The 14,439-nt window shown below is 40.8% G+C and overlaps 1 protein-coding gene across 3 annotated transcripts; it reads left to right on the top strand.

Moving 5' to 3' along the window:
- The first annotated feature begins 3,658 nt into the window (after positions 1-3,658).
- Positions 3,659-13,503, top strand: LOC121870688 (steryl-sulfatase-like). 3 transcript variants are annotated; one of them, XM_042372639.1, is made up of 12 exons: positions 3,659-3,780; positions 6,410-6,599; positions 7,603-7,706; positions 8,231-8,356; positions 8,512-8,675; positions 8,943-9,109; positions 9,529-9,765; positions 9,933-10,108; positions 10,655-10,839; positions 11,216-11,330; positions 11,510-11,702; positions 12,850-13,503. In XM_042372639.1, exons 2-12 carry the CDS (start codon positions 6,439-6,441, stop codon positions 12,974-12,976), a joined length of 1,755 nt encoding a protein of 584 aa, XP_042228573.1. In that variant the 5' UTR covers positions 3,659-3,780; positions 6,410-6,438; the 3' UTR covers positions 12,977-13,503. The 3 variants fall into 3 exon arrangements, with proteins under 3 accessions (XP_042228573.1, XP_042228574.1, XP_042228572.1); XM_042372640.1 differs by lacking the exon at positions 3,659-3,780 and adding an exon at positions 3,906-3,998; XM_042372638.1 differs by lacking the exon at positions 3,659-3,780 and adding an exon at positions 3,907-3,998 and having other exon boundaries at positions 8,943-9,104; positions 9,533-9,765.
- The last annotated feature ends 936 nt before the right edge of the window (positions 13,504-14,439 follow it).

Below are 14,439 nucleotides of genomic sequence, written 5' to 3'. Positions count from 1 at the left end.
ACTTATACACTTCGTACTCCTTCATGAGCCTATGGTGAAAAATTATGGTTGCGTTTGTCGCTGTCCCATCTAAATAATAAATCGTGCTTAAATTAAATAACTTACAATTTAAGATTCAGGAATGAAAAAGTTATCTTGGGGAAGTGTTGCCAAGGTTACATTTTTTAGTCTTTCAGTGTTTACCAAATATAATTAAAATTTCTTCGGTAAAAATTGGTGAAATTTTCACATTTTTATGAGTTTTATTTATCGATTTATCATATCTGTAACGGGACTCGAAAATTTTCAAAATAAACATCATTCCCCAACGACTGGACAGTCAGAATTTAAAAGCAAAGTGAAAATCGAAAGTACGTTTCCCTTTACCTGTAAGTTTTTATCAAAATTTTTCTTTTCTACGTTACCACTGTGGATCTACTATATATATATATATATATATATATATATATATATATATATATATATATATATATATATATATAATTAAAAACTGCAATTAAAACTGACCGGATTGACCGTGGCTGCCCATGGTATGAAAAATGAGCCTTGGATCCCCGAGGAATGACGAGGCAGGATCATGAGCCCTGGAATCCTTGAGAAACAGTCTGGGATCATGATGGGGATCTTCGGATGGTGGTGGATCATGACCTGCTGATCTTCTGATGTTGGGTCATGACCTGAGGATCTTCTGACGTTGGGTCATGACCTGAGGATCTTCTGACGTTGGGTCATGACCTGAGGATCTTCTGGTGATGTTGAGGCAGGAGTACTGAATCATGTGTGAAGCCAAAGTGGCGAAGGTTTGGCCATGTTCCCGGTGTAGTATCTGGCAGGACAGCGGCATGTCCCTTACTCAGTGGTGGCTGTACTGTGTCGTCTCCCCACACACCGTAGTCTCGTCTGCCACCTGAGGATATAGACTTACCTTTATTAAAAACAAAAACTATGCACTATTAACCAACTAAAAATGTATTGAAGAATAGTAAAAAAAAAAAACAGTTTAAAAATCCTGTCCCATTAAATTTCGTATCTTGTTAATTCGTGTCCTATAAACATTTGAAAAGCACAATGAACGGCAACGATTATGATTTTTTTTTAACTACTGCTGGAAGACGTTAATCCTTTGTGTACAGGGTCTCTATGTGCTGAATAAAATTATTTGGCATTAAGGAGGTATCACACTGGGTAAAATGTCCACCGTTGTCAAAAAATACTTTCTTTACCAATAACAAAGATGGCGGGTCGTCCAAGTGTTGCTGTGGTTTTAAGCTTTTCTTGCGATACAGTAAAAGTCTGAAATTCCACAACACATTCCCTCACATTATCAACAAAGTAAGTGTCGAAGTTCCTTGTCCAAATAATATGTGAGGCTTGAGAAAGCATGCTGGCCGCGCTCACTGGATGTCAACATGTCAAATGAAATATTCTGTAATTTTCATTTGTATGAATGGAAATATTCTAATGGTAATGTACACGCATTAAAATAACTTAAAACTGTTTTCGAATAATTTGTTCTCATAAAATCAATGACTTTTAATTACAAATATCATAAAACCTCAATTGGACCGGAAATGCAAATAAAACTTGCTCGAGAACTCCCGTAATTTCCCTTTTCCTCGGATCTGTTTTCAGGTTGAAAACCTGACCTAGGAAAACGGAATTTTGCCCAGTGTGATAGCCTCTTTTTGCCAAATAAAGTGTCAGAAGTGGCGCCCCCGCATTTACGGGATTTAAAAGCGTTTACCAATTACCCTCATGTTGTCTGACATCAGGAAATAATATTAACATTTAGTGAAAAATCCTCAAAAAATATAAGAGTGGTAAAATTACTCACCAGGAGCCATATTTCGTTATTTGCGGTAAGAATACTTGGGAATGTTTTGTAAACGTAAATAAAACGTCACCAAGCCCAAATTTCCCGGCGGCCTGTCACTGCCATGTCATGTTGATCACTGGCGGGTGATCTTTGGAAAATGTTTGGGTTTAGAATTCTGGAAAATATGTATTTTTTTATGTGTATGTATTGTTCACGTGTAAATGTACACATCGTTAAATTATTAATATCCAGCATATATAAAAATATACATAAAATTGAAATGTAAAAAATTACTGAATTATGCCAGTCTCTTATTTGTCTTCCCAGGAAGAATTTGACTACTACACCAGAAACCCATTAATGCTAGCATGGCATAGATCAAATATAAATTTTAATTAGAGAATAACATGGAGGATATTTGTTACGATTAACATTGAATCTGTCGTATCTCTCCACGTTTTAACTTAATTAATTAATTGCTGGGGCCTGGAGGCGGAAGTAGAAGACATCTTGTTCGAGAACTTTGAGCACAACCAGACCAGAGGCAAGGGCAGTCAAGACAATATTGTTGATGTACTGCCGTGAGCGACTCTTTCTGAGGTAAGACGACCCCTACCCTGACATTGGACAATCGTAGCAGTTGTGTTGAATAATATTAACTCAAGGCTAGGACTATTTATACAATTAGGAGAAAAAAATGGGGCATGGGTGAGTCGTTGGTGTACAGATGGTGTGCGGTGATCTCCAGCTAGTTGTTGTTGATGGAGAAGCGGATCCTCCTTTCAGGTGTGAGTGAGAAAGATTTATGGACAAGAAATGATCCTGGGGGGAGAGCTGTGATGTGTTAAACTTTTGCTACGGGCAAATCAGTATCAAGGGTTTGAGGTGTAGAGCAAACTATTAATGAGGATAGTGGCCAAAGTGCACAAGGGTCAAGGGAGGTTCTAAGGACATGAGAACAGTTCTGGGGAAGGAGGTGGGTGGGGGGGGGGGCAAAGTGAGAATGAAGACAGGTGACCCTGAATCAGGAGTCATTAGTTAGAATGTTTATCGTAATGGAGAAAGAACGACCCAAGTTAAATATCATGTCTGTTTTTGGTACTTTTCAAGGATATCTAGATTTTTTTATGGGGGGGGGGTTGACACGGGCAGGAAAAAGGTAGTTAACTCTATTTCCGAGAGAGAATTTTGGGAGCGTCCCTGAGTTTGGGCGGAAGGAAACCCTACTCTTGTCTGGGGAGATGATACCACAAGTGAAAGACGATACAAAGGATGATCTGGCGAGTTAAAGCGAAAACATTTAAAGTAAAAAGCAGGTAACTGAGGTGTCGGGGAGAAGAGAATAAATCGTACATAAAATCACTGAGAAGATAGGAGTAAATACACCATAACCTAGCCATTTTAAACCAAGTTGATCCTCACTGTAGCTGCACACTCTTGGCGAGGACACGGGAGGTTCTTTTGAGACTACTTTTGATGCCGCAGTTAAATGGTTGCCGGAACATAGGGCGGGTAAAGGAATATGGTCCATCGTTTTACAGAAGAGGAAAGGAAATAGGTATGATTTTGACTGTGCCCGATTTAGGAATGCGCACTTTTGTGTTGGAGGTTCAACCATTCGACAGAGGGAGGAAGTTTCCGGGCACGTGTGGAGCAGATGGAGAACAGTGGTTCCTGGGGATTATTGCTTTATTATTCCACAGTTCCTCTTCGGTAATCTCGGCATCATTCTCTTCATCAGCTCTCAGCACCGCCGCCATGAGACCTTAGTTGTTGAAGCGCAGTAATAACATAACAACAACAATACTTTATTTGAAGGTCAAGTCAACTGGTGGAGTGAATTGGGAGAGAGCCCAGTGGAGGCTCTCACAGTGCACGAGCAGCGCTAGATAAACCCATTTTAAGGCTTTTACACCACCGTGCATCTCAATATCCACAATATCCTTATTCAAATTACAACAATGGTAATGTATAACAAATTATTGTTAAAGCTTCACATAACAGCTTCTGTTTCATGTAATGTCATGGTATGCTTTGACAGGCCAGCCATCACACGCCGTGGGTTTTGAAGTGCACAAGTGAACTTTGTACCCTGGGGATTTAGGTGGGTGTATCTATACCCTGCGTCCACAGTTACTGTGGACAGAGCCTTTGTACAGACAACAACAAACAACAACTGCAGGTACGATGATCACTAACCCAGGTGCAGTACAGTATTTGCGGCACCAACAGATACCCTAGTGCACAGTGGGTGTATGAATTACCCAGCGAAACTTCATGAAATGTGTATATATTTCCATAATTTTATGAGAGCATTAAATCTTAATTATCCTGAGATATCGCAGAATATGAGGAAAACCGAGCAATAGGTCTTACGGTCCGTAGCTGTAGCAATAGTTTTTGGTAGTCTACAGAATGACGTGACCTGGGAACATATAAAAGTATTAAATGAAGGCAAAACATAAGGAGACGTTGCAAATGTTGTGTCTTAATACTGTGTTGGTGTTCATGCCACTGAGCTCTATAAGAACTGACTGAAACCTGTTTAGTGAAGCCATGGCGCCACGATTATTTTTTTCTTATCCACATTGAGCACTCATGCTAGTGCCCTGAAAATTTGTTGTTTTCGTTCTTGTTATCACTACGTTAGGAAAACATTTTAATCTTATTACTTATACAAACTTATTCACGGGACCACAATGATTAGTCCCTGGAAACGGTAAAAGCCGAGGTTAACTTAAAAAAGCAAAATAGTCTAGATGTATGTTTTATAGCACTCCTCAATAGGCGTGTGACGTGTTCTCGGTGACGGTTTAGGTACAGTGCGTTGGGTATCAGAATGACGTTCAATTTTCAACACTACAGTCTTAATGCCGTGACAGACGCTCGCCCAAGAAGTGCAACCCACAGAATACCTTTTTCATATACTGTACAGTACCACAATGGACACCTCTAGTTGTGGTCGCTATAACGTAAATTAATTATGCAACAGGTGGGGAATTGGGTATATAACATGTAAGGTAATTCTCAAGCTAGCTGAGAAATATAATCCTATAACTCCAGAATTATTTATTTTTTATTTTTTAAGTACTAGTTAAGGAATCTGATGTCAGTTTTTCGATGTGATTTCTTTCAATTATAATTTTCGTACCTTGAACAACCAATGATGATGCTGATGCGTGTTGGCGACTATCTACAACGAATGACAATGCAGCTTCGTGACCAGGCAATATAATGATAACCAGGCATCCACATTTTATTATTCAAGGCCATATGATACCACAGAAATTCGTCCTGAGTCAAACAAATACTAAAACATCGATAACATATCCTTATATTACCGGTTACATTTCCACAAACACGTTAAAGTGATGATGATAATGATGATGAAGAAAATTAGCTTCTGTGGCGCAATGGGAGAATTTAACCGAACCCGACACCTATAGCAACACGTCAGGCATTTTTTGTACTAGTTAACTTTATCGCATCTGATAAAAGTTCACCACTCAAGAATATCAAATCTGGTAATTCATCGGTTGTCATATTATTTATTATATTATGATTGGAAGGTTTTCGTATACTGTATTCGGTGTATTGATTATAAACATTATAGTCAATTATAAACAAAATATGTATACGTGTACAGTATGTCATCCATTGATCTCTAATTTTAACCTTCATTGTATTAATTTATTAACATTTATACTCTATCCAAAGACCTAAGACGATAATTTGACCACAAGATGATAAACAAATGAAAGTGAATCGGATTACAGCGGTAGACTGACACAAGACATAAGGCTACAGTGGTGGACGTCCTCATCTGATCATACTGTGCCTGTCTGTCTCTTGAATATAAGAATTCACAAGGATTGACTGGACATATCTCTGTCCGTCGTGATTCACATTCAGGTGTTAGAGCTCCACATAAGTATAGGTTAGGTTAGGTTAGACTAGGTAAGGTTTAGGTTAGGTTAGACAAGGTAAGGTTCAGGTTGATGGTTTACATAAGGTTAGGTAATGTAAGGTTAGGTCAAGTTAGTTTACGATAGGTTTGGTAAGGTTAGGTTAGTTAAGATTAATAACAAACACACAGACACGGGTTATGTCACAGCTCGGCGGGTGTGACGTATCCGGTTACCCATCAAATACAACCAACCAACACTCACGGGGCTGTAGACACCTCGCATCACGAACTGCACTCATCCCAGTAAACCAAATCATAAGGAATGTCTTTTGTCTTAGAAATCATCTGTATATAATTATTTTATTCTTCTATTTAAATTTTGTCTTAGCTTGTCTTATCTTTCCATGTACAGTAGCTAAAACAACTATCTCTGCATACTTTGTGGGAAACAATATTAGTATATGAGGGCTGTCACTAGTCACACGTGTGAACTTTCGGAGCATATCGACCCCCACTTGCACAGATAGATGTTTTAGCTACTGTACAGACTCACTCTACACTTAAATTATGAAAACATTGAAAAAATTCCAAAGGTGATGATCTTCCCGTCAAAATGTATGTCTCTTTATTTAAAAAGATTAAGGCAATGAGGTTATGAAATTTACTGCGTTGAATTATCATTTCAGGTGAGAAGATCAAGAGAAACATTAACAAGATGGAGAGAGCGTGGGTGTGGGTGGTGGGAGTTGTGGTCCTGCTAGCTGCTGCGGCTCAGGCTAAACCACCCAACATTATCGTCTTCCTGGCAGACGACCTCGGCATTGGCGACGTTGGCTGCTACGGGAACACCACCATCAACACTCCTAATATTGATAAGTGTGTGGCTCTGGTATATTTAACTTTTGCATGTATATTAATTTCGTTTCATGGTAGTTGGCAAAGCGTTTGATATACCCGATAACATTTGTGGTTTATCTGAAGATTAGCTCTCCCCATTAGCTTATTTCACCTGAATAGACACCCTAGAGCTACATGGGGGGAGGGGGGGTAATCTTCAGGTGATTCATGTTTGTATACACTCATATGTCTGGTGGTATGGATGATATGACGTCTGGTATCGACAGGTGTGTAATTGTGGAGTTAACATAGTTGGTAATCCATTATCAACAGGTGTAGGTGTGTGTGTGTTCCCATATTTGATAATACTTACACATCGGTAACGACCGTAAATTCGTGCTAATGGAGTTGTTAACACTTCCGGTATATAAACGTCTAACACATACGTCATACAGTATCAACAAGTGTGTACCGCTACAGTTGGTAACACTTGCTGTAGACAATCACACGTGCGTTATACTGATTCTCCTGACACCTATAGTATCAACAGGTGTGTGTTTGTTGTGGTAATTAAACACATTTATTGTGTTAGGTGTGGGAGATAAAAACACTCAAGTCAACGAAATTTTAAATATTTTAATTATAGTTTTTCACCATAAGATTAAACCTGACCTAACCTAATCTAATCTAATCTTATCTAATACTAACTTAACCCCCCTTAGGTAAGCGTTAGGGTGTTTAAAAGTAGCGTCCCATTAACTAAGGGCTGGTGATTGAAGGACTAAGGGCTGGTGATTGAAGGAGTAAGAGCTGGTGATTGAAGGACTAAGGGCTGGTGATTGAAGGACTAAGGGCTGGTGATTGAAGGAGTAAGAGCTGGTGATTGAAGGACTAAGGGCTGGTGATTGAAGGACTAAGGGCTGGTGATTGAAGGAGTAAGAGCTGGTGATTGAAGGATTAAGGGCTGGTGATTGAAGGACTAAGGGCTGGTGATCAAGGAACATCAACTAAGGGCTGAGAACCTGATGACCTCCCTCCGCAGGTTAGCGGCAGAAGGAGTGAAGTTGACCCATCATTTAGCAGCTGCGCCCTTCTGTACCCCCAGTCGGGCTGCGATGCTTACCGGCCGTTACGCTGCCCGTTACGGTAAGTTCTCACTGTGCAATGCCGGATTAACCACCAGGCACTGGCTTCAGCCCCCCCCCCCCCCCGACTCTAAGGGGCCCCCAAATCCAAACATTCTCGAAGTTGAAGCATATAAAACATGAACTTCGTTCAACGATGTCCTAGCAACGTCTCAATTTTCTGTCTCTTATGAACATTAAATGTGTTATTTTGCAGAAGCTTAATATTGATGAAATCATTGATAAATTTCGGTATATTTTGTTCTTGTTATTTATATATACCTTGAGGGTAGGGGGCCCCAAGTTGATCTGTGCCTCAGGCCCCATTAAGCTTAATCCGGCCCTGGGTGTATGAAAGTGGTAAAGTCAATAGTGTTCAAGGGGTTAAGTCATTGTATTTAAAAGGTTAAACCATTGTATTCGAAAGGTTAAGTCATTATACTAAAGTATATATATATATATATATATATATATATATATATATATATATATATATATTTTTTTTTTTTTTTTTTTTTTTGCTTGCCAACTTCCCCCCACCTCCAGGTCTGGTAGGGCAGGAACACCGCATGCCAGTGATCTTACACCTGGCCAGCCTCGCCTCTTTGCCCGTTCACGAAGTCACCCTCGCCAGTGCCCTCCAAGCAGCCAACTACACCACTTCGATCATCGGTTAGTGCTCAGTGCTGCCTCTCTCTGTTGTGTTGTTCAATGGTACTCTGTTTATCCTGTGATGTCTTGTGGTCTCTATGTATGACCTTAAGAACACACACACATACACACATACCTTAGCATAATTACTATCTAGGTATGTTTTTTTTTCTCAGGTAAGTGGCATCTGGGAATGCACTGTGGCTGGTTGGGAAGGTCGTGTCCAGGGCCGCTCAGTCACGGGTTCGAGTCCTTCTTCGGTATCCCCGTCACCCTCTTCCAGGAGTTCCGTGGATCACATCCCTTCTGGAAGTTTCCTTTAGATGAGACCAAATTCCAGGTGCGTGTATGTATGTATGTATTTACTGTATGTGTATGTACTGTATAAATGTATGTATGCATATGTAATAATAATAATGATAATAATAATAATAATAATAATGATAATAATAATAATAATAATAATAATAATAATAAAAATTAGCGGAATTTATTATGGAATTAAATGTATGTATACGTGTGTGTGTAATGAAGTATCAGGTTAAGAGCTCGTCAATGCGTCAGGTACTTCACATTAAAACTTGAGAAAGTAACATTGTACCTACAGGGGCTGCTGATGACGTGGGTGGTGACGATGTTGAGTCTCCTGGTGGCGGTGAAGAAGAAGACAGTGAGGATGTCCTTGGTGGTGGCTGGGGCCCTCCTCACCAACCTGCTCCTGGCGCTGGTCTGGTTCGTCTTCGCTCACTACTCGAAAAACTCTGAGTGTGTCTGTATATACACCTTAATATTTCATCTCTCTCTCTCTGTCTCTCTGTAGAAAAGGAAATTTAGTCCTACAGCTGAATTGATTTAAATAGATAGATGGGCATTCAGTAATATCGTCATATAATTTCACATTGATTTAACACACATAGACAGTGTAGGTAACACAATGTGCATAGACAGTGTAGGTAACAATACCCAACATAGCCAGTCAGTCAGCCAGCGAACAGAAGGTGTATTACAATGAAAATTTAGGCGTGTTGCATGATGGTAACGACACAATTATCATATAGGTGTCGCTGTGCTTTTGTTATGACACATTTGATATATACTGATGTTGCTGTGATGATGTGACACAAGCTAGAGGCGCCGCCGAGGTAATAGTGTAACATAAAGTTATTGCATGTTGGTGATGTGTGGATTACCCTCAAGGTGTCGCCGTGGCTACACCAGCGTTTGAACTCAATGGTGATGCGGGACGATAAGGTGGTGGAGGCGCCGATGGAGTTGGACGGCTTCTCGCAGCGTCTAGCCCAGGAATCCCGCCAGTTCATAGCCTCTCACGCCAATGATGACCGCCCCTTCTTCCTCTTCCACTCCTTCGCCCACGTCCACACGCCTATGTTTTCGGCACCACAGAGGGCAGGTGTCAGCAAGCACGGCAGGTGAAAACTCTTACAACTGGACTCTCTCTCTCAAAGCGATTGTTCTGTTTTGATAGGTATGGAGACAAGAATATGGGAGTGGTTCTACAGGCCCTGAAGAAGTACATGGCCCCTCTCTACCTGCCTGTAACCGTCTATCTGTTAACGTGAGTCTTATATCTGGACAGGTACGGAGACAACGTAGAGGAGCTGGACGAGAGTATGGGGGTGGTACTGCAGGCGCTGAAGGAGTACGGCCTTGAAGACAACACCCTGATCTACTTCACCTCGGACCAGGGTGGCCATCTGGAGGCGGTGGATAGTGACGGTCAGCGTATTGGTGGACACAACGGTCGCTTCAAGGGTCAGTGTTCGACTTCACCACCACCGTTAGATGGATGGATGGATGGATGGGTGGATAGATAGGTTGAGGGGGGGTGGATAGATTGATTGATTGACGGATGAATTGATAGATGGATAGATATAGACAGATAGACGTTCAATATATTCCTCGCTATGTTTATTGTACCACGCTAAGATCATCACAATATATATAAGGTTTATTGATTGGTAAAAAATACATCACTGTGGTAGAGAGAGCCAGCTGTCAGTGTGTGGTAGACAGGCAGCCATTTGACAGCGGAGGTTACAAGGTGTCAGGTTAAAGTTGCCTTCTTGTGTGTCACCGCCTCAATATCTTCCTCTTCTTCCTCCTTCCCCTTACCCTTCTTCCTCCCTCCCCTTACCGTTCTTCCTCCCTTCCTCCATCACATACATACATACTTTCATAAAAACCATCACACAAGATCAACATGAAACAGCTATATGGGTTAGGTTAGCTTAGATTAGCTTAGCTTAGCTTAGATCATTTCTGACATTAATTTTTGCATTATCTTTGTTCACTACACAGGAGGGAAGGCACAAGGTGGATCTGAAGGAGCGATCAGGGTGCCGGGGATCTTTAAATGGCCGGGTCACCTACCAAAGGGCGTCACCTTGGACACGCCCACCTCCCTGATGGACCTCCTCCCCACCGTCCTCTCCCTCGCTGGCCTTCCGAGTCTGTCCAAGATTGTCCCTGAAGCTGCTCAGACGGTGAGTGTGTGAATCCTTGTTTTCTCCTTGTGTCTCCTTCATAGTCTAGAGATAGGTAGGTACATACATACATACATACATACATACATACATACATACATACATACATACATAGTAAAATCTCCATACAAATTACATTGATTCAGCATGTATATAAACAATACAGGTATACATACATAAAATATATATACTAAATGCTCTACAGTCGAGGAGCTACAAAATAACTAACTCGATCTTAATTCATTTGGTAATATAACTCACATTCTTAAAGAGCTACAAAATAACTGTAATTTGAACTCCGTGTACCTGGATAACTCACCTGACGAGATGGTGAGAGGCAGAAGGGTAAAATGTTACTGCTTGGTGTATGTTGCAGGAACTGGATGGTGAGGACATCTCTGAACTGTTGGTGACTGGCAAGGGTCGTAAAGGTCCTCGATTCTTCATTCACCATTGTAGCCAAGCCATAAACGCCCTCAGACTGGTGACAGGTGAGATGATATATATATACAGTCTTGTTATATGTGTATCTTACCTGAGTTTCTTTGGATCACCTGAGAGTTAGACACCCCTCCAGTTGATTTCACCCGAGTATTAACCTGCCCTAGCCTAACCTATACAGAATCAGTCTTTAAAAAACAGAATTTCACACATTCGACCCAACCGACAGGAAGCCACGTCTACAAGATGTACCTGGCGAAGCACAAGTGGCACCCTGGGAGTACACAGTGTGGCTGGGGGTATAACACGGCGTGCAAGTGTTACGGGGAGTTCGTCGATGACATGAGCCACCAGCCGGAGCTCTGGGACCTCAACACCGACCCTTACGAGGACGGCAAGCCTATCGACCCTCACACCGTCGAGTGAGTCCCCAGTCCCCGCCTACTACTGCTGTCGTCTTGTTGATGAAAGCCACGCCCACTTCCTCATCCAAGCCACGCCCATTTCCTCATTCAAGTCACGCCCATTTCCTCATTCAAGCCACACCCATTTCATCATTCAAGCCACGCCCATTTCTTCGTTCAAGCCACGCCCATTTCCTCGTTCAAGTCGCGCCCATATCATCGTTGAAGTTACGCCCATTTCATCATTTAAGCCACGCCCATTTCATCATTTAAGCCACGCCCATTTCATCATTCAAGCCACGCCCACTTCCTCATCCAAGCCACGCCCACTTCCTCATCCAAGCCACGCCCATTTCCTCATCCAGGTCACTCCCACTTATAAAAACTAACACATTCCTTCCTCATCCAAACAACGTCCATTTCTTCCAAGCCACGCCCACTTCATCTATGCCACACCCACTTCCTCACCCAAGCCTTTCATAGGATTATACCTTAACAGTCAGGGATGAAGCACCTCGGTTAGATAAGTTTTTACCACACTACCACAAGGATTACCAGTGGAATTATCTTATATAATTATTAACAAAAGGTAACTATTATAATGTCCTAATCGTATAAGCAACTCTAATTTCATATTACTAGTCAATAACTGTCAATTATATCCTAACCATTTCAGCAGTAGATCATGAAACGAGCTGAAGAAAGGTAAGTTGTATTGTGTTTTATCTACTTACTTTTATAAGAATGGTGAGACGATGCCGAGAATGTAATGATCTAATTCTTGGGTATATTTTGTTAAGTTTATTCTCCCGGTAGACGTGTAGGACTCATCTTGACGCTTCACTTGAGTTACGGTGTAAAGGTGGTGGGTTTTATTTTCTTTCTTGAGGTTGTGTTGGGATTAGATAATTATGAACTCGATAGATGGATTGATTGACTGATAGATACAGATAGATATATATAGTTTAATCAGTAAAATCGTTATCAATAATTCTGGATAACTGTAATAATGATTCAACGAAATGATGGCCGAGCGGTTTATAAGAGACACAAATTGGTAGTAAAATGAGGGCACAGTATTGTTTCTCATCTGTGTAATTACTTATTTTATATTATAACTTTTATCGAATCATTATTCAAGGGAATTTTATCCTGTTGTGTGTAGATACAAGGAAGCGGTGGGGAAAATGCAAGAGTATCTGAAGCAATGGCGAGGGAGAGTCGTCTACCCACCCTCACAACTGAGCACCGTATCCAAGATCATGTGGCGGCCTTGGCTCCAGCCCTACTAACACCGCCTCACATGCTCTCAAGGATTTATACAAACGTCAATAACATGTTTGTTAATGAAACCCGTACTGACTGTCCAAACTATTGAACCGGAAGTTTACTTATACAAATATCTTCATATCCAGGCTGCTAAACTCTACAGCAAGATCTCTAGTTTCCCCATGTCTTAATTCCTGACTATCAGATCAGCGTAAGTGAGATTGTCTGAAAACCTCTTCCATCTTGTTCTCTTCTCACGATTAAATATTAACGCCCATTAAGTCCAGCTCCTACCTGTTGATGTAAGCTCATCTTCCATACCCAGTCCTCTGACCACTCGCAGCCGTTATCTTACCATGTATCTGCTCGCTGGGAGAAGATACCGTTGAACTCAAGATAACAAAGATATTTTACATTCGTGTATTTCTCACAATTTCGTTTATCCAATTTGTCACAACTACAAACGTAGGCTGGACTCTGGTGTCTGACTGATGAAGAATACTGCCAGCGACATATTCGATAAGGTTTGATGAATAAATTGTACCAAAATGTTGTGATTTTTACTTGATAAGAATCCTCCCAGTTAACTTTTCTCAGTATGGTACGTATAAACTTGGACTAAAAATGGACCAACTGCAATAACATTATTCTTACATTCTAAAAGTTGCTGTTAAGTGTAGATAGTGGGACGTGGAGGTAGTTGAAGCGCCTCAGTGCACAACAAAACCGACCAACAAGCAGCAACGCGCATTACGTAACCTGGATCACCTGTAGATTAGCCTCTTAAGTTGATTTCACCTGTTGATTAAACACCCTAATGCTGCCTGGGGGAGTATATGAGAAGTGAAATGTTTTATAATGCTAGAATATGCTGGGACACTCAGCTGTAGTGGGTGTAGTTTATAGACAACTTGAGTGAGTATGGTCTAATTGTAAGTAGTGTGGGGTGAAGTGTGGTAGAAGTCTCGGAGTTAAGGATTAAAAGGTGGAGGAGACGGGAGTTGGTCGGTCGCTCTCACAGGCGGATCATGGTAGGAAGGGGTGTGACACTGGAGCAATTTTGGAGATTATTAATTTCTGCTAGAGGCCTAGAGCTGTGTCGTAAGGCAAACTAGTGAGGAAAAGTACAGGCTTCTTAATTACCACCTGCCTCTAAGACAGACATGATGGCAACAAATATAACAAATACAATAAGCAGCCCTCAACGTGGAAATACCTAGGAGTCATGTTTGGAAGTCTCATCGGGTTCGACTGAGTATATATATATATATATATATATATATATATATATATATATATATATATATATATATATATATATATATATATAAAATATATACACATATATATATATATATATATATATATATATATATATATATATATATATATATATATACCACTAATTACCCTAGCACTAACAGTATCACGAAGCAAGAATCAATTTGAATCTGCTAGTCAATTTGCGCAGGCGCTCCCGGGTGTG

Source organism: Homarus americanus, unplaced genomic scaffold, assembly GCF_018991925.1.
Source record: "Homarus americanus isolate GMGI-L3 unplaced genomic scaffold, GMGI_Hamer_2.0 scaffold56333, whole genome shotgun sequence".
In the NCBI taxonomy this organism is placed as follows: domain Eukaryota; kingdom Metazoa; phylum Arthropoda; class Malacostraca; order Decapoda; family Nephropidae; genus Homarus; species Homarus americanus.
This window is presented reverse-complemented; position numbering and strand designations above follow the sequence as displayed.